General features: G+C 37.3%; 2 protein-coding genes across 2 annotated transcripts; one reads left to right on the forward strand and one right to left on the reverse strand.

Moving 5' to 3' along the window:
* The first annotated feature begins 544 nt into the window (after positions 1-544).
* On the forward strand, positions 545-1,216 carry LOC121379580 (sperm-specific protein PHI-2B-like). The gene has a single exon (XM_041508227.1). It carries the CDS (start codon positions 545-547, stop codon positions 1,214-1,216), a length of 672 nt encoding a protein of 223 aa, XP_041364161.1.
* Positions 1,217-7,680: 6,464 nt separating this feature from the next.
* LOC121379581 lies at positions 7,681-17,005 on the reverse strand. Its single transcript, XM_041508228.1, has 6 exons — positions 16,946-17,005; positions 15,411-15,486; positions 13,173-13,298; positions 11,499-11,615; positions 9,737-9,853; positions 7,681-7,908 (listed from the first exon to the last, which is right to left on the reverse strand). Exons 1-6 carry the CDS (start codon positions 17,003-17,005, stop codon positions 7,892-7,894), a joined length of 513 nt encoding a protein of 170 aa, XP_041364162.1. The 3' UTR covers positions 7,681-7,891.
* Between the last annotated feature and the right edge of the window lie 3,756 nt (positions 17,006-20,761).

Consider the following 20,761-nt stretch of genomic DNA (forward strand, 5'->3'; position numbering starts at 1 on the left):
TTTCTTTGTAGGTCAAGTGAAACTAAAGTTATTGACGAAATAAACTGGTCAGGATGACTGATCTCATTTACAATAACAGTGTGTGGCAGTTACGATAAACGCTGATATACACGAGTAAATAATACTCGTACTAATATTCCAACATTTAGTTTGCATATAGATGTTATTACAACGCTGAATTTAATTTTTGATGATTTATTAGCTGTACTAATTGATTACAGGAGTGATTAAATGTTAGCAATGGACATCGCTTGTCCTGAGCAACAGTTAAAAAAACTAAAAAAAGAATGCTGTATTTATATTTTAGAAAAAGGAAAACGAAATTGTTAACCAAAATAATCTTAGAATAATCATGTGTCAAAACCAAATATCAAAGCAGTCATATGAAATGTTAAATTGAAAAATATCACAACACAGAAACACAATTTTCTTTGGTAATAATAACCAGTAACATTTAAGACACTTGCCGGAAGTGTGTTTTCTTTTACGTCCGACCTCTTCATATATAATTAAATTTTAGCGTATACGTCACGTTTGCTCTACAATGCAAAGCTCAAGGGAGGCACGTTCAGTGTCCAGGTCTAGGTCTAGATCTAGATCTAAGCCGAAGACCAAATGTGAATTTAGAGGAAAACCACCCCGTGTGAAAGGTCGCGCAGATCTAGCCAAGAAACCTCATATCGTGACGAAAATAATTGCTGCTGTCAAAGCTAATCACGACAGAAAAGGAACATCTATTCAGACAATTCGCAAATCTATCGCAGCCACTACAACCACTGGTGTGTCTGCTAAATGTCTGAATACCCAGATCAGAAGGGCTATTGATGAAGCTTTGCAGAAGGGAATTCTCGTTCGCCCGAAGGGTTCACAGAGCACGGGGTGTCGAGGTCGTTTTCTTCTCAGTCAACTTGGACGAAAGCCAACTTCAACGAGACCACGTGCCTCGCCCCAACGACAACGCAAATCATCAAAACGTCAAAGTAAATCACCGAAACGTCGACGCTCGTCACTTAAAGGGCAGGGTTTGTCACGTGGCAGGAGTCGAGGGCGGTCCAGGTCCCCGAGAAGGAAGGCAAAACGGAGACGATCCCCCAAAAAGAAATTAAAGAAGTCGATCATGCGTCACAGGACTCTATCTCGTTCTAGTAAAACGACGAAGAGAAGATTAAGCTCCAGTAGGAGCCCAAAGAAACACAAGAAGAAGAAAAAGAAATAAGTGGCATCATTATCACCGTAAAGGCCCTTTTCAGGGCCAACCAAAATTATTGAATTGAGAGCTTTGCTAGTCCATCTTTGCATCACATTACTATAGTTTGGGCCCGTACGAACGATATCGGGGCGGGTGGGGGGGGGGGGGGGGGGGGAGCACAATCTATAGTGTAGGAGGGCAGCTTTACATTTAAAGTCCTAACCACATTAACAACCGATAAATTACTCTACTACCTTTAATTACTGTTAAGATTCCCCCCACACACACACACACTTTGTTCAGACAAAAATCGTAAAAATAACAACCCAACATTACATTGGCATAGATTCCACATGCTAGCCTATAGTTCGTCCCATCCTATAAAAATGTCTGGTGCGTTTCAGTTTAATTTAACGTAAGGAGAAAAGTGTTTTGGAAAGAACAAAAAAATTACTATATGTGTGTGCCATATAGAAACAATCTGCTAAAAAATAAATAACTTAGTAAATTCCATAGTATAAAAACAAAAAGCGTTCACTATGTGAAGGACTACAGAATTTAAACTATATCGACTTCGCTGAGATCTAACCAAATTGTTAACAACAATGATAAATTGCTTTCCTACTTTTAATTACCGTTAGATTTTCTCCACTTTTTGTCAAAAACATAAATCGTGAAAAAAAACCCACTTTACAGTGACACAAATTCCATATACGAGACTAACGATGTCACCCAATATCGACTTCACTGAGATTGCATGATGCAAAATGCATGCAATTTTTCACTGTCTGTCATTTTTCTTTTTTGTGGAATACTCTTCAAGAGGGGCGGAAGCCTCCTAAGTATGTGATGTAATTAATCTGACGTCATGAGCGCGTTATAGCTTAGCGCATGTCACGACGTTGTTACATTACTTAGTATCGACCCACCCCTCTTGAAGAGTATTCCGTTAACAGTTTGATTCAGACTTTAGGACAAAATACATGTAATTTTTTACCGTCTGCCATTTTGCTTTTTTATGGAATACTCTTCCGAATAATGTGACGTAATTAATATGACGTCATGCTCATTGCCTACACCATAACATGTCACGATGTTGTTAGATTACATCACATCATTCCACTTATTGAATATTCTCTCATCCTCCAGTATATAGGACAGAGCTATCCCATGAAAGAAAGCTATGTAAGAAATGTCTTTATTAGTCACCAGTGTAAGATATTACTCATGTCATAACAATTACTCAATATCTAACTAGTGTAATATTGGCACGCGCAGACTGGCGGGGTAATTTGTTTTATTTGCATGACGTCGGTATGCGAATGACATTACTTTTCATCTCTGCAATAAAATAAACTGGGTGCTTGACGTGTTCTTTTTCCGAACGCTAGAAAACATTGGGTGCAAAATTGCTTTTGAGAATATTTTGTTCAGAGATTATTAACGTATCTAACCGTGTTTGTACAAAATAGTGTAAATTTAAAATATTACGAAATATGGGCATGGATATAAACTGCGATAAGATAAGCCGTTATATTTGGGCCTATTGTGTAATAAGCCAAAATGATGTCGTTGACCCGCTAGGCCTACTCTTTTTCTTTTTACGGCCCTATGTAGGCCTATCAAATGTCAGCGTCACATCTAGTCAATCCCATCCACTCAGTTCAATCTTTGCTGGTCAGATCAACAATTCAATCATTATTGTGAATTTCAAAACCTCATTAATTAACTAACAATTACTGCAAGCTTCGCGCGAAAATTTAAACTGTATATTGATGATGTCCTGTTGCTCACTGTGACCTCGTTTAAGTTCACGTGTGACGTAGATCATTTGCTGACACAATTCGTTGAAAAATAGCCTGGCTGTTGTAGGTCTGGACATCTGCGCCCGTGCTTATAAAACTTAAAGTCTAGACTTTAATAAAGTCCAGACTTTAACGTAATGCTATTTGAATGGCGTTGCCATGACGTTAAAGTCTGGACTTTGTTACAGTTTAGACTTTAAGGTTTATAAGCACGGGGCCAGGTCCAGTGCTTATAAAACTTTTAGAGACTCGAGACTCTAATAGAGTCTGAGACAGTAATGTCATGACAACGCCATACAAATTGTATGCTTGTGACATCATTAGAGATTGAGTCTGGACTCTAAAAGTTTTATAAGCGCGGCCCCTGGCCCCGTGCTTATAAACCTTAAAGTCTGGATTTCAACAAAGTCCAGACTTTAACGTCATGGCAACGCCATTCAGATAGCATTACGTTAAAGTCTAGACTTTAAGTTTTATAAGCACGGTCCCTGCTGACTTCTGCGTTGTGGCTTGTTTGCAGTTGGTTTGTAATAAATAAAATACTAAACTAGCTTGCATGCCATACCATTTTTTTTTTTTTGAAACTCATGAACAGTGTTGGTATCTTACTCGCTTTTGCTCATCATATACCAAAACTGTTAACTCGTTTCTTGAAAATGGTATAACAGGCAAGCTCGTTTAGTACTATATTCTATAAGCCAAATTAAAAAAAAAAAAAGAGTTGATGATCGTCCTTTTGATCACACAAATCAGGGTGGGGTGGGTATTATTATTTTTTTTCTTCTGTGAAAAACGTTATAAAACCCCGCAGACCATTTTGTTTGCGGGAGTAGCAGCTAATAGCGCATGCGGCTGGATGTTGTAGTTCCTTTACTGGCCGCCAGATGGACCTGGTGATGGTTTAACCCGTTACGGTGCTTACGAAAGTTGAATTGCTGCTATCTCGACGCATTTTAAACAGTTTTTAACAAAATAAAAAATTAAATAAATTCAGGGGCCGGCACATTTTTCAGGTATGGACGGGGACGATCACCAACTCTTTTATTAATTTTTATTTGGCCATATTTATGTTCCGGATGCCATTTTGCCTTTTTATGGACTACTCTACACAAGGGGGTCAAAGGATATGACGTAATCTATCAACATCATAATATGCGTTATGGAATAAACCGCAATCGTGATGACGTCATATTAATTACGTCATGTACTTTGAAGATTTCCACCTCTCCTGAGGTGCATTCCATAAATAAAAAATTAAAATGGCAGACAATGAAAAATTGGTGTCATTGTAATGTTGTTGTTTTTACGATTTCTGTACAAAATATGTGTAAAAAGATATCGGTAATTAAAGGTAGGAGAATCATTTATCGTAGTTGGAGTTCGGACTTTATAGTCCGTCCCATTCTTTTATAAAAATGTTTTTTGTTTTTTTATTAAATAATTTGTTTGGTTTGACTTAAAAAAGAAATGTTTTGGAAATAAATAAAAAAAGGGGAAAAAAAAAGGGACAGTTTTTGTGTGCAATTAAAAAAAAAAAAAATCGGTTTATAAATTAATAAAACTAATGCATACCATAGTTAGAAAACTACGCTTACGACGTTATAGTCGCCATTTTGGTTTATGGAATGCTATAGTTTTGCTTTATTGAGATAACTGACTGTTTTCTCCGTAGTGAATTTAAAGAGACATACCCTAGTTTTTAAACACTAAGGCATATTGTTTACTATTAGAGCCGTTTGTGATAACTAAAATCATACTTTACTTATATTTTATTGCTTAGATTATCCATTCCCGTACATTCGAATTGTATTTGGTCATACTGGTATTTTTAATATCACAAATTGCATTTTTAAAAACGCACGCGCGTCTGGGAAGTAACAGTTATAGAGTCGAGTTTTAGTCTATTTTCAGAGGGTATTTCACCATTTCTAAGTCAGAGACTCATGTTTTCCTTAGTTGTAACTTTATCCAAATGTGTTACAGGTATGTAGATTAACTAAACTTATAATGCATTTCCATGGGCTGAAACTAGGGTTTGTCCCTTTAATCAAATAGAGTTATCTCTTATTAAGACTACACCAGTCTATAAACTAAACACATTTTTATCATTTGGTAGAACTGTGTAAATCTGTGGTCTTGGACTTTACTCAAACCGTTACCGGTCTGTTTACTATTGGCCTAAATACACCCATATTCAAATTAAAGTAATAGGCCTATATCCCACTCACCCAACTAAAAAGAAATACTCTTTGATTTCATATGTAAATGGATTTCAAGAAAAACTCTCATTCGTGACAAACTGAGTGGCCCTTAAAAGGGCCTTTTCGTAATAGAGTTGATGATGAATCCTCATTTCTTCGACTTTTTAAACTTTTTGCGATTAGTAGACTTCTTTGTCGCTTGCTTTCGAGAACGGGGTTGACTCTTAGGGTTTCTTGCTCGTGATATGCGATGCTGGTTGGGACATTTATATTTTTTCACAGCTTCAGACTGTCTTTCCTTCCCTCGCCTTTTGGATGTGAATTGGATCGTTTTTCTACCTTGGTATTTATGTGGACAGGTGAATTTGGAGTTGAGGTAGGTTTTAGCAAGAAGAAAACGGCTAGTATAAGTTTTCGGCTGAACGAATAATCCCGAACTTACACCTTCTTGGAGACATGTTTTGATGTCCATATTCAACTCTGCAACGGCTGTAGTTGGGGCTTTAGCGGCGATATATCTGTAGATAGCTCGATCACTTGCTCCATTTTTATCGTCAATAGAAGAAATTGCATCGATTACCTTCATCATCATGGAAGCAATTTTCCTAGATGAGCACTCGATGCGTTTAAGAGTGGCCCTATCTTCCGAATAAGTACTGTAACTATCTGACGACAGATTTAAACGTTTAGGAGACCTGAATCTAGAAGTGGAACTGGAAACAGATTGAGATACTCTCCTACGCGGCATTCTGACGATTAAAAAACATATCACCAAATCACCACACTTCATTTTACAAATGACGTCGCGCGGACGTAAAAGAAGTCACTAAAATTTGTGACGTCTGAAAGGTACACAAAACATCGAGTATTGTGTTTCTGCTGTCACATTTTTAAAACGTTTAAGCAATATTACTGTAATTTTCGTTCAATTTAATGCATCGCGATTTTGATACACATTACTCTGTAGTATTTGTTTTATATTTCCTCAACTTACAATTCAGCGTTTTTTTCTGCTGTAATAAAAACACCATTCAGTAAGCCGTGTTGCACTGTTATTGCGTATTGTTTAAGAATAATTACTTTTATCAGTTTAACGCATTTAATTAATAGCCCTAAAATAACATTCATCTATATTTTGGGTATCATATATTTCTTATCAGACTACAAAATACGCACCGAACATGATCCGAAAGTGCGAAGTGGCAAACGATGACCTCATGTTTAGCCTATATTCCTTTGTGGGACTTATGACGTCATTGCAGGTGGCGTCACAATTTTTCTGTCAATCATTTTAATCGTCCAAAACGTTTTCGTGTAAATACATTTACTATTAGTCTAAAAACTGCCCCTGTAAACTGGATTGAATCCCCGCGCGCGCGCGCGTGTGTTGTCTGGGTCGGGTGTTTGTGTGGGGTGGTGGGTGTGTGTGGGGGATGGTTGTGTGTATGTATGTGTGATTGTGTGTGTGGTGTAGTGCGATGTAGTTTGTGTGTGTGTGTGTGTGTGTGTGTGTGTGTGTGTGTGTGTGTGTGTTTGGTGTAGTGCAGGTGTAGTTTGCGTGCACGTGTGTTTATGTGTGTCGAATGTCTTGTGTGTGTGCGCGCGTGCGTGCGTGTGTCTGATAACTGGTGTAGTGCGATGTGGTTTGTGTGTGTGTGTGTGTGTGTGTTTGGTGTAATGCAGATGTAATTTGTGGGTGTGGGTGGGTGTGGGTGGATGCAATCTGATTAAAATTAGCTCTACGTACTTAACCGGAACATTATTGAAAGGGAGTACTGTCGGGTTTCTTCCTGCAGTGTGTGTATTATTGGTTAATATGTAAAAAAAAATGTGTTATCGGCGAACTCAAAAATTATCAGTGTAATGGTATTTAACGTCAAACATAGAGTTAGTGTTGTGATAGAGCGGGAATCTTTGCCTACCTATTGGTAGGCAGCCATTCCGTGTTTTTGCTGTACGGTTAAATCTCTGACGGCAGAGAGCGATTATAATCGTCAAAATGTCCGTCTAGCTCTCGAATGGCAGAGTACTCGGGATGTATGTATGTCAGCACGCACGTGCGCGCACACTGTAAATAATGTAATGTTAAAAAACCTTTAAAAATTGTTTTGTATAATGATACCACTAGAACACATTAATTAATTAATCATCGGCTATTGAATGTCAAACATTTGGTAATTCTGACACGTAGTCCTCAGAGGAAACCCGCTACATATTTCCTAATGCAGAAAGGGATCTTTTATATGCACTTTCCTACAGACAGGAAAACACATACCACGGCCTTTGATCAGTTGTGGTGCATTGGTTAGAACGACAAAAAACTCCAAATCAGTTGAATAGATCCACCTAGGTGGTTCGATCCTGCGACGCAAGGACCTGAAGCTAGCAGTCATCCGACTTCAGCTAAATTCCGCCCCTAATATAATGTTAGCCTAACCTTAAAAAAACAACATAAAAAAACAACCAAGACTGACTCGGTGGAATGTGACACGTGAAGTTTATTTCAGAAGAAGTACAAGACAAAAGACCGCAAATACTACATGTATATGTACTGCTTCTCCCGAGCAGATCGCACAAGAAGACGGGAGAATTGAAATTCCGTTTGGAATAGCCAGTCCGAACAAGAGTCTTAGAAAGTATCGACCGTCTCCAAAAGGAATCCGTCAATGACGTAGAGAAATCGCTCTGGTCGAGTCCTAACACATTTTTCCATCTGTAAAAAATATAGTAAAGCACAATTAGATCTATACTGACAACATTTAACATTTTGTACTGGTGTAACCACTTCCGGCAACAACAAAACATACACAACAACAACAAAAAAACAGCAATAAGCAACAACAACAATAAAATTCAAAACAAATAAAACAAAAAAGAAAAAATCCCACTTAAGACAAACCATAAAGTAAAGGAAAGCTACTCCCAACCCCCTCAAAAAACCCCAACCCCAAACAACAACTAACAAACAAATAAACAAACAAACAAAAACCCCAAACAAACAACAGCAACAATAACAACAAAACAAAGCCTCCACTAATTATTAATAATTCTGATGATAAATAAACGAATAAATAATCAAAGAAATAACACTGTATTTGGGTTTTAAATTGTTTTTATTTTATTGATTATTTTTCCTTTACGGATAATTAAATAATTTCTGGCCTAACATATTACATCATGCCATTGCTGGGAATCGAACCTATAGCACCGAATCTCCCGCACTTTGCAGGCTTACCACAATATGTTATCGGCTATCGAGACATTCTACAAGCTACATGTCGACCCCGCTTACGTGCGTAAAACCATGGGCAAACCTGGTACTGGTTAGTATGTATTGATGTATGAATATCTATATTGTATGTGCATGTATGTCGGATTTGTCTATTACACTCATAGGTACTAACGCACTGGCTGTCTCTGTGATAATTTCTTAAACATTCTTCATCATATTACTTCCATGAGAGGCTTTTTATTAGTTTTAATGACGATACAAAAAGATTGCAAGGCCGTACCTAACTTAAAACAAGCGGGGTGGCCGTACTGAAAGACAGACTTCGTTCCTAGCCTTCATGAACATTGGGTTGGGTTTTTTTGTTGTTGTTGTTGTTGTTGTTTTTTTGGGGGGGGTTGTGGGGGGGGTTTGTAAATAATTTCAGTTTCATTTGACGTAAGTAAAAACGCTAAAGTGTTTTAGAAAGAAACAAAGAAACAAAGAAAAAAAGAAAGAAAAGCAAAACAAATAATCAGCAAAAAAATCCAACTATAATTTAGAATTAGAATGTGCAATTTAGAAAACAATCGGCTCTGAAATAACTAACTTATAGTACATACCTCAGTAAGAAAACGACATTCCCTGATTGGAGGAATATAGCTTCATATTTGACACACTCATCCCACCCCACAACCACGCCCAACCCCACCCCACCCCACCCCACCCGCCGATCCAGACCACGCTACACTCCTGCTAAGTACGGTGCTAGACAGGAGCCTAATTCACTAAACACCGGCCTCGGTGGCGTGGTGGTTAGGCCATCGGTCTACATGCTGGTAGGTACTAGGTTCGGATCCCAGTCGAGGCATGGGATTTTTAATCCAGATACCGACTCCAAACCCTGAGTGAGTGCTCCGCAAGGCTCAATGGGTAGGTGTAAACCACTTGCACCGACCAGTGATCCATAACTGGTTCAACAAAGGCCATGGTTTGTGCTATCCTGCCTGTGGGAAGCGCAAATAAAAGATCCCATGCTGCCTGTCGTAAAAGAGTAGCCTATATGGCGACAGCGAGTTTCCTCTAAAAAAAAGGAAAAAACCCAGTGTCAGAATGACCATATGTTTGACGTCCAATAGCCGATGATAAGAGAAAAAAATCAATGTGCTCTAGTGGCGTCGTTAAATAAAACAAACTTTACTTTAATTCACTAAACTCTCGCAACTTTGCGATCTCGCAGTGCAATGCTAAAAGACTTGCAAAGAGGATGCCTTGTTGTCTAACAGAGTGTAAAAGAGCTTTGTGAATTAGCCCCTGGTCATCTTGTACTTACCTCTGTTTACGTTTTTGAAGTAGGCCACGTTGTCTGCGATGGTGCACACTTGTAGCCTACAGTGACTCATTCGTTGATAGCCCACGGGGTGGCACCGACCGAATTCATCACGGCATTCTGAAGTAAAATAAATAAATTAAAAATGAACACAAAAAAAAAACCCCACCCCAAAACAATTTACTCCACAAATGATTACATGGGGTAGAGACAGAAGGCATAAACAACATACAGACTGAAATTAAAACTATCCACATTTCCCTAAATCTCTCGACGCAAACCTACTTTGATCCTTTTCGAATTTACTCACATTAAACTTATGCACTTCACACTTAATCTATCCGCAAGAAAATGGGAGGGGGGAGGGGTGGGGATGATGAATTTTTGTTATTAGCAACCCCTCATTTTTGCAAAAATTCACAGTTCCTCTTTTGGGCTGCCCTGCACTAATTTCAACCTCTTGTGTATACTGCATTACGGCTGGATAACAAAACAAAAAAGTGTATGTTATTTATTAGCAATGGCTAAAAGTATTGGCCTCAGATTACAGTTGTCTTCCCATTTAGTTGTCCGGAAATTTGTCTGCGCAAGTAGTCTGCTGTTTGACTGTGATTATTTCATGGCAGACAGCTATGGAGTGGCAACTATTTGACTGAAATGACAGGGGAGAGCATGTACTTTGTAAACGTGTAACTTGTTGAAATTGAAGACTTGTTTGTGGTAATTCTGGCCCATGCAAAAGTAGTGTTTTTTTGTGTAAAATGGGTGTACTCCGGCCAGGTTTAGAGGGTGCGTTTGTTTAAACCAATGTGCTGGGAGAAAGAGCTGGACAACAGGGGTTGTCCTTTTCAGGGTATGTGTCCCCCAGGCAGGCAAAGGTACATACAAACATCCACGGACCTGCTGATATTAATAAAAATGATATAGCCACTAAGGCTATATAGAAATATATAGCGAAATTAATTGTGGTCTCTGGTCTATTTACACAAATCATCAATGTCACATATTACTACCAATCAGTAAATATGTTGCACCTCGAACTTTGACACGGAACTTTCTTCTTTGGTACAATGCAATCTACAGAGGAGACTGGATAGCTATTTCATTTCATTTCAACTTATTTTTGTGCTTATATCCAATTAAGGTTCAAGCTCGCTGTCCTGGGCATACACCTCAGCTATCTTGGCTATCTGTCCCGGACAGTGGATTAGTTGTTACTTGTTAGTGGTTAGTGCGAGAGAAGAGGGTGTAGTGGTCTTACACCTACCCATTGAGTAGTTAAAACTCGCTTTTGGTGGGAGCCAGTACCGGGCTGCGAACCCTGTCGCGAGCTATTAAAGGGACATTCCTGAGTTTGCTGCAATTTTTAAGATATTATCGACTAAGAGAGACTTTTTAACGATTGTAATTACATATCAAATATATTTTTTATGCATAAAATATTAGTGGCTGTATATTAAGCGTGTTTCTGATCGTTCAAATATCTGTACTACTTTAAATTTCATTTTATTTTCTAAAATATATTTTTTTACGTACGTACGAAATTATTTGAAGACAAAATCCAGTTTGGGCTTCTTACAAATATTAAGCCGACCAGAAACACATTTAATATACAGACACTGATATTCTAAATAAGAAAATATGTTTAATATATAAGTTTAATCGTAGAAATATTGTATTAGTCGGAAACATCTTACAATGCAGCAAACTCAGGAATGTCCCTTTAACATTGACCTACTCAGTTATGACCCGCTGACTTGCTTACCTTTCCTTGCTAATACGAAGGAAGCCCAGTCCCCTTGCATCACGCATCGATGCACATCACAGCGGTCGTAAATTTCACTATTTATAGCGTGACAAGCACCTTTACTGTCCTTGCACTCTAAAATATCAGAACAATTTTCATAAAACACATTTTGTAAAGAAGACCGTAACTCTAAAATATAGAACAATTTTCATAAAACACATTTTGTAAAGAACACCTTAACTCTGAAATATAACAACAATTTTCATATTTTAACACATTTTGAAAAGAAAACTGCACTGTAAAATATAACAACAATTTAAAAACAAACACATTTTGTAAACAATTTAAAAACAAACAATTTCATATTTTAACACAAGAAAAATGCATTGTAAAATATAAGAACTATTTTCGTAAAACACATTTTGTATTTAGCAAACCATAATATTGACTGGTATATTGCTGCTGTCATATCGACACATCTTAATACATATCTTGGAACCATGTTTGAACTGCGGTAGTAATTCATTTTAACATATAGTTTAATTACAACTGATAATTAACGTCTTTCGAGATTGTAAAAAATAACTGGTACAGCAATTAGTCGTACACTGCTGCAATTCGCCAAACGCCTCCGCATCTTAAAGGGACATACCCTAGTTTTTAAATACTACAGCATATTGTTCACTATTCGAGCCGTTTATGATCACTGTTTCTGGTCATCCTAGTGTTTGTAATACCAAAAATTGTATTTTTCATATTTTAAAAAATCGCACGTGCGTCTGAGAAGTAGCGGTTTATTGATTCAAGTTCTGGTCTATTTTTAAGGATATTTCCTGTTTTAACGTCACAGACTCTTCTTTCACTCTGTTGTAACTTTATGCAAATGGGTTACAGGTTTGTAAATGAACTAAACTTAGTGTCAATTTATTTTTACGGGTTAAAACTAGGGTCTGCACCTTTAAATGTTATTAAAGAAATGCTTTTCCATATTATGCGAAATATGATCTACAATGTTAAAGACACTTGTCGGAAACCCACGAAACCGATTAAGATGTCCAGGGAGTGTTATGACAAGTCCACCACTGCTGGCCACTTTATATAAACAATACTTAAGCCAGTTCCCTTCTGCAAAGAATATGTAATTTAATATCCTGACACAGAACTTTTGTCTGCTTGTTTCGTGGCAGTCTAAGTGAAATAATGTTCTTGTTAGATGGATAGAAATAAAAAGTTAAAGTTTGTTTTGTTTAACGACACCACTAGAGCACATTAATTTATTAATCATCGGCTATTGGATGTCAAACATTTGTAAAAAATGTTTTACATATAGTCTTAGAGAGGAAACCCGCTACATTTTTCTATTAGTAGAAAGTGATCTTTTATATGTAACATCCCACAGACAGGATAGCATATACCACAGTCTTTGGTATACCAGTCGGGGTGCACTGGATAGAGTAAGAAATAGACCAATGGGTCCACCAACGGAGATCGATCCTAAAGCGACCATGGGGCGGGACGTAGCCCAGTGGTAAAGCGTTCGCTCGATGTGCGGTCGGTCTGGGATCGATCAACGTCGGTGGGCCCATTAGCCTATTTCTCGTTCCAGCCAGAGCATTCATCTGATTTCCTGAGTCTTGATCTACATCTAGATATGAAAATTGTTCCTCAACTTAAAAAAGAATTAATGCTCACCCCAGACTTCTATTTGATAACCTCCTTTGTTACATCTGTAGTGGAGACATGGATTGGCCGACATAGTGAAGAATTCACCGTCCCTGTATATCTTGCCGTTCACTTGGCAATCCGTGAAGCTCCGACCTGATCGTACACAATGATACACATTAGTTGTAACTATATTAATTTAAACTGCAATGCAAAATGTGCTAAATGTCTACAAACTGGGAATATCACATGCAATGCAAAAAAGAAAGGAAAATAATATCTATTTAAAGACACCTCGGCACACTTTTAACTGCTGCTATTGTGGAGTTTAGCATATGGCTATTACGTCATTTGGTCCATAAAAGGTTCCTAGGAACTAGTCATATCGGACCTCCATTTCTTAGGAACCATACTCCTACCCGGACTCCCATACCGGGTTTAGTTCTAAGTAGTTTATTTCCTATGACTTGTATTCCTATCGGACTTAAATTCCTTTTACACCAGCCTCGGTTGTGTGGTGGTTACGCCATCGGACTTGAGGCTGGTAGGTCCTAGATACCGGCTCCCATCCAGAGCGAGTTTATTGGTAGTAATTCTTAAGGCAGAGAGAGCGAGAGAGAGAGAGAGAGAGAGAGAGAGAGAGAGAGAGAGAGAGAGAGAGAGAGAGAGAGAGACAGACAGACAGACAGACAGACAGATAGACAGAGACAATATTGATAGGTACCCTCCCTAAAATATGGAAATAGTATATGTGATTTAGAAAATAGCCAAGGTTGGTCAACCGGTCGCTTTTAAACCTCCGATGTGCATACCCTTTGAAAGTGAGACCCCTAAAACAAAACCCTACCAATTTCTCCTAGAAAATTAATTTAAAATCATCATAAAAACCAATCTAGTGGGCTGTATGTTCTAGTGGAGATCTATTTATACAAAACAGGCACGGCGGAAGCAAGTAGACATGGGGGGGGGGGGGGGGGGAGGCTGACTAAGATTGAGGGAGAATTTCGGGGTGAGGGGTTCGGTGATTTACAACCAAAATAATATTTTTGATTCAGTATAGTTTGGGTGGGGGAGTAGAGCTATTCACCTCCTCCCGCTCCGCCGTGCCTGCACAGTAAACATTGCTAAGATACATAAGGTTCAATTTGCTACTACAACTATACCGTAACACTGGTTGCTGTAAATGACTCGCAATAACGTCTATATCCTCATTAGAGTAATTCCTATGATGACCACCACATTGTGTTCAACTAGTTTCACATACATCACGCAGGTGTTACTAGGAAGTGTCAGTCATATTTCAGGAGACGGAATGGATTAACACTTTAGGATCGATTGATTGATTTTATTGCATATAAGATATATATATATATATATATATATATATATATATATATATATATATATATATTATATATATATGTATGTATGTATGTATGTATGTATGTATGTATGTATGTATGTATGTATGTATATATATATATATATATATATATGTATGTATGTATGTATGTATGTATGTAAGTATGTATGTATAGCTGTTTTGCACTCCCGATAGGTTATTTGCATGCTCGTGGGTGGGGATAGGCGAGGTATTTGATTAAAAAGTTAACATTTACAAAATAACATCATCCCCTAATAGAATGTATATTCGATCTATATCATTTGTACTGTTTGTATTCACAACAATAGTTCTTCAGTCGTAAATTTACGTTTATTTGCAAAACATGACTATTAAATACACGACTGAAAACGGTGAGTCCACATAAATGAATTTCAGTGATCAATATTTCATAATTACGCAATTTGAAATATAGCAAGGAAGGAAGGGAATGTTTTATTTAACGACATTTTATTTACGGTTATATGGCGTCGGACATTTGGTTAAGGACCACACATATATTGAAAGAGGAAACCCGCTGTCGCCACTTCATGGGCTATTCTTTTCGATTAGCAGCAAGGGATAGTTTATATGCACCATCCCAGAGACAGGATAGTGCATACCATAGCCTTTGTTACACCAGTTGTGGAACACTGGCTGGAACGAGAAATAGCCCAATGGGCCCACCGACGGGTTGAAATATAGATGCCAAAGACATGTTTACAAACGTACCACTGCTAACCTTAAACGATGTTTTGTGAGTTTGAGTCTGTAACTAAAAATAAAGTCTACCTAAGATTGCGCTGCGTGAAGTTACGAACATGTAACTGCTAGTTTAATTTAGTTTATTTAAAAAAAAATTTTATTCAGTATCTAGTTGAACTTACTTTTAAATCTGGATGGTGCGGCCGTGCATAGGACGAGCATAGCACAGAAGGCAGCAGAGAACAGCATCATGTTAACCTAAAGAGAAAGACAATACTGTTAATCTAATAATGTTGATCGATGATTCAGATTCGCAGGTTACAGTCATATTTACGTTTAGCGATTATATTTGAAGGGTCCCCGAAAAAACTTGTGATGTGACTTTTTTGTTATTTCCATATAACTGGAAAGTTAATTTCAAAATTGTCTCTGGTCTTAGCTCTGTGCATTCCCACGTCTCGTTGTGGAAGTAGTTGTCAGAGTTTACATTATTTATCAGTGGGTAATAAATATAATACCACACTTGTGTTTTACTAGATATGATTTTTGACGAAACTCATTAACATGGGAAGTTCTTTCGTTTCGTAAAAATTATATCTAGCGAAAACTATTGTAATATTCAATATGCATCACTACTTTCGTACGACGTGACGTAAAATCTGGAAGCGAATCGTACCGCATTCTGTCGTTCACCGGTTCATCTTTATTATATTTATCATCTTTGGAATGAGTTACAGTTATGTATCAATCTTTTTAGACATCTTCAACAACATTAACTAACATTCAAAGCGTTTTCATTTAGTACTTGAAGGCTGGTTATTATTACTACTAAATAGGGCACGAACAATTTAGTGCAAATACGAAAATTAAAGGGACATACCCTAGTTTTTAAACACTAAGGCATATGTTTTACTATTAGAGCCGTTTTTGATAACTGAAATCATACTTTACTTAGATTTTATTGTTTAGATTATCCATTTCCGTACATTCGAAGTGTTTTTGGTCAGCCTGGTGTTTCTAATGTCACAAAATGCATTTCTCATATTTTTAAAAACGCACGTGTGTCAGAAAAGTAACAGTTATGGGGTCGACTTTTAGTCTATTTTTAGAGGGTATTTTACCATTTTATACACACTCATGTTTCACTTAATTGTAACTTTATCCAAATGTGTTACAGGTTTGTAAATTAACTAAACTTAGTGTTAATTTTCACGGGTTGAAACTAGGGCCTGTCCCTTTAAGAGCCCCCCAACTTAAAAACAGTACAGTGAGTTTTTCAGAAATTGAAAACTTACTTCAAATACGGTGAATCCAGCTACAACTCTCTCCGGTTTTGATGACAGTCGACCAGCTACACTTTACGATCCTGCTTTTATTTAAATTTGAAGGTCAGAACAATAATGCCCCATTTGACGGCCAGGTAATGTAACACATAAGGAATAATGCCGACATCAGCTGTCGATACATTGTCGTTATTGATAACAATAATATGTAATTGCAGCATTAGATTATAATTTACGTACAATAATATTTTGTCATGTCAACACCTGCTACCCTTCCATATAGTTCGGCTCTCAGAGCCAATTATTACATACGTACGTGTATATATATAACAGTAGACTTGTAAGCAATTAACCCACCTCGACGAGTAAAGGTTACCTATATAATAAAATTATTAACTGTTAGCTATACGGTTTGATTCTGTTGTGCTGTTTACTTTGTGTTCGCAATAAGGAGTAAAAAGTGTAAAGAATATTCCCACTGTAGCTTTCACCATGTTCACGTAAGCGCCGATAACTTTGTTAGAAAATACCTACGCAAACATTCCAAACTGTATTGGAAAACAACGATGGCGTCGATATTTAACGTCATTCTTAATAATTTTCAGTACGAATGTTCAGCATATAGCTGTAAGCAGGGTAAATCACTCGAAATACTTGACTTTTCCAAGAAGTTAACATAAAGTAATTTTTATTCTTAGCCAGGGTTTATTTTTAAAAATGTATTTTTTTTTTTTTTTTCAAATTAATTTGGCCTAGCGTTTATTGGAAATGAAAAAATTCGTCAAATTCTGATATTTAACTGTAACTTGGCAAACATTCGTTTGTCTGGTTTTAACTTATTATAAAGAAGAAGAAAATGTTTTATTTAACGACGCACTCAACACATTTTATTTACGGTTATATGGCGCCAGACATATGGTTAAGGACCACACAGAGTTTGAGAGGAAACCCGCTGTCGCCACTACATGGGCTACTCTTTCCGATTAGCAGCAAGGGATCTTTTATTTGCGCTTCCCACAGGCAGGATAGTACAAACCATGGTCTTCAATGTTGAACCAGTTTTTTCGTTCCAGCCAGTGCACCACGACTGGTACATCAAAGGCCGTGGTATGTGCTATCCTGTCTATGGGATGGTGTATATAAAAGATCCCTTGCTTCTTATGGAAAAATGTAGCGGGTTTCCTCTCTAACGACCACAACACTGAATTGATCTAAACAGAGCATTTAAGTAAGATGCTGAACGTAGTGTTCAATTTAATAGTTCAGTGGCGTAGGAAGGTGCCAAAACGTGTGTGTGTGGGGGGGGGGGGGGGGACACACTTTTATATTTACAAGGGATCTTTTATATCCACCATCCCACAGACAGGATAGCACATACCACGGCCTTTGATGACGTTATTCGAGTTTGACGTCATTTCCATTCAAAAAGACACCGCGCCACATATTCTTACGTCATTTGAATATCTAGTAACGGCGGACAGGAATTAAAGTTGCGTGTACAGTTTACAAAAAAGACGTTGAGATTATATGATAAAAAGATTATTACCCTCGTGTGATTCGGTATCGTCAATATCATATATTAGGAATACAAATATATAATATTGACGATATCGAAAAACACTGGTAATAATCTCTGTATATTATAATAAGTAGCATATACATAGAGAATAATATATGAGTGGCCGTTAGATACCATTTATCTCACAACGAGTTGTTTTAAAATTGTATTTAACGAGCGAAAGCGAGTTTGATACGTTTTTAAACCACCAGTTGGTTAGTCGTTAATTGTTAAGTGATTAGTGAGAGAGAAGAGGGTGTAGTAGCCTTACACCTACCCATTGAGTCGTTAAAACTCGCTCTGGGTGGGAGCCGGTATCGGGCTGCGAACCCAGTACCTACCAGCTTTATGCCCAATTGGGATCAACCACGACACCACCGAGGCCAGTCTATGGATTACAAATAGTCCTGTGATTTTGGCAGGTTGTCTAAGGGACATAACTCCGTTCACACAAAGATTGTCAGATCTCAGGGGCCCCAATTCACAATGCTCTCTTAAAGAGACTCTACCCTGAGTTTTGTAGCCATTAAAAAACAAATTGTCAAATAGAAGATTTTACATGATAAAAATTACAACAAATAGAAGATTTTACATGATAAAAATTACAACTTACTTAATTTTCTTGCTTAGATTATAAAATATGAATATCTCTTTAACCAGTATGGATTTTTGTCTAAAATAATTTCGTAATTACAAGTTTATTATTTCTTCAAACGGACAAACTAAATTTGAAATGATTTGGCCAAAGACCATTCCAAATGTATTTATCCGTATAATATTTCATAGTTAAAACATGTATGTTAAAATAAGATAGTGTTTTTAAAAAACAGGAAAAGACAGGATGGGTGTATATTTTGTTTGGGAAAATTCAGAATAGTCCCTTTAATCTACCTTAAGCAACATCGACTCGTCTTTCCAAAAATATTCCTACCAGGGCTTCTGCAAGAGGGTAAAACGGGTATGGCGTCATACCCATTCTTTATTTTGCTGATTTTTAAATTTTATTTTAACTTTTTCACAAAATGAATTACTCTTATTATTACTGTTTCTTTCAGGCAGAAACACTGCCCATATATAAATCCGTTAAAGGCGCAGACCTTAGTTTCAGCCTTAAAAATGGACACTTAAGTTTAGTTAATGTACAAACCTGCAACACACATAATGTTATAACAAAGAAAAGCTAAAATCTGTGATGTTTCCACAGGGAAATACCGTCTAAAAATAACAAAAGCTTGTCTTGATAACAATTACTTCTCAAACGAACGTGCATTTTTAGAATTATGAAAAAATGCATTTTGGGCTATTGCAGAAACCTAGATAACCAGAACGACTTCAGGTGTACGAAAATTAATATTCTAAATAATAAAATGTAAGTACTTCTAATTTTAATTATTAAAAAACTGACTGTTGAAACAATGCTAATCTACAGTATTACACGCAAAAAAGCCATGGAATCAATGTAATTTTTTAAACCTCCATATCAACCAAAACTCTATAGACTCAACATTGCACACTTTGCTTAATATCCATGTGACAGGGGTACCCAAACACCGGAACACATCCTTCAGTCCTGCCCATCATACAACACTCGGGAGACAATAAATATGGCGGTATCATGTGGACCTTAAAGAGAAACTTTGGGGACCGGCGACGTCCCTTCGACGTATAGCAAACTTCCTGGTGAGAACAGGATTGGAAGTCTGAGCTTGGCTTTGGGATCGAAGAAGAAGAAGAAACGGAAGAAGAACCAAGACTAAGAGAATATTAATATAAGACTTTTTAAACTTGAAAACTGAATCCAGCATGTCAAAAAAATACTGTATCATTGGCATCGACTAAGGACATACATTTCTATTAGAAACATCATTTTTGGTTGGTCTTTAGCGGCCATCTTGAATTTTTAAAGGGCCGATCAGTCAGGTAATTTGTTACGTATGTCAATGGGAATTATTATGCTAACTTTGGTGCTTGTATCACAATGTGCACGATTTTACTGGCAAATTGCTGTTATCTGCTCCACTACGTATTGAACTGACTCTGCTGAGGTTTCGGGGCACATGCTTATAGAGCTTTAGTGTGTAAACTCAAATCTTTAAAGACATGCATGCAGTTTGTACGGCGTTGTCATGACGTTAAAGTCTCAGTTTCTATTAGAGTTTTACAAGCTCCAGACCAGACTGTGAATCAAGCGATGGGTCAGTAAGCAGCTACTGCTTAAGTCTGCTTATTGCAACATCAGATACATCGGTTTCTTTCAAGAGGGTCTGCAAATGGTATACTCTAAATATTACACCTAACATGGGGTGCCAGGGTTCGAATTATGTATTTATTTATTTGTTTTATCATTTAATTTGTTCTTCTTTTTGTGTGGGATGAGCTAACAAATGTTGCCTGTCGTTTAATAATAAAAATTAGGGCATAACGGCAAGCTGGAAGGGCACCAAGGATCCTTCAGAGAACACACCTTTCAGCAAGTACATTTTATCCACCAGGAGTGCCGTTGATGTACCCAAGACTAAGATTCATTCGTTTCTTTCAGTAAGGTCCGCAAGTGGTTCATTCGAAATGCTACATCTAACATGGGGTGCAGACGCTTGATTCTGTGGTAAATGTATTCTGATGAAGTCCGTCTTTCAGCAAGTTGATTTTGTACACCTGTACCCAAGACTCTTAAGAGTAATCCAGATAGTAG

This window comes from Gigantopelta aegis, chromosome 8, assembly GCF_016097555.1.
Source record: "Gigantopelta aegis isolate Gae_Host chromosome 8, Gae_host_genome, whole genome shotgun sequence".
NCBI classification, from domain to species: Eukaryota; Metazoa; Mollusca; class Gastropoda; order Neomphalida; family Peltospiridae; genus Gigantopelta; species Gigantopelta aegis.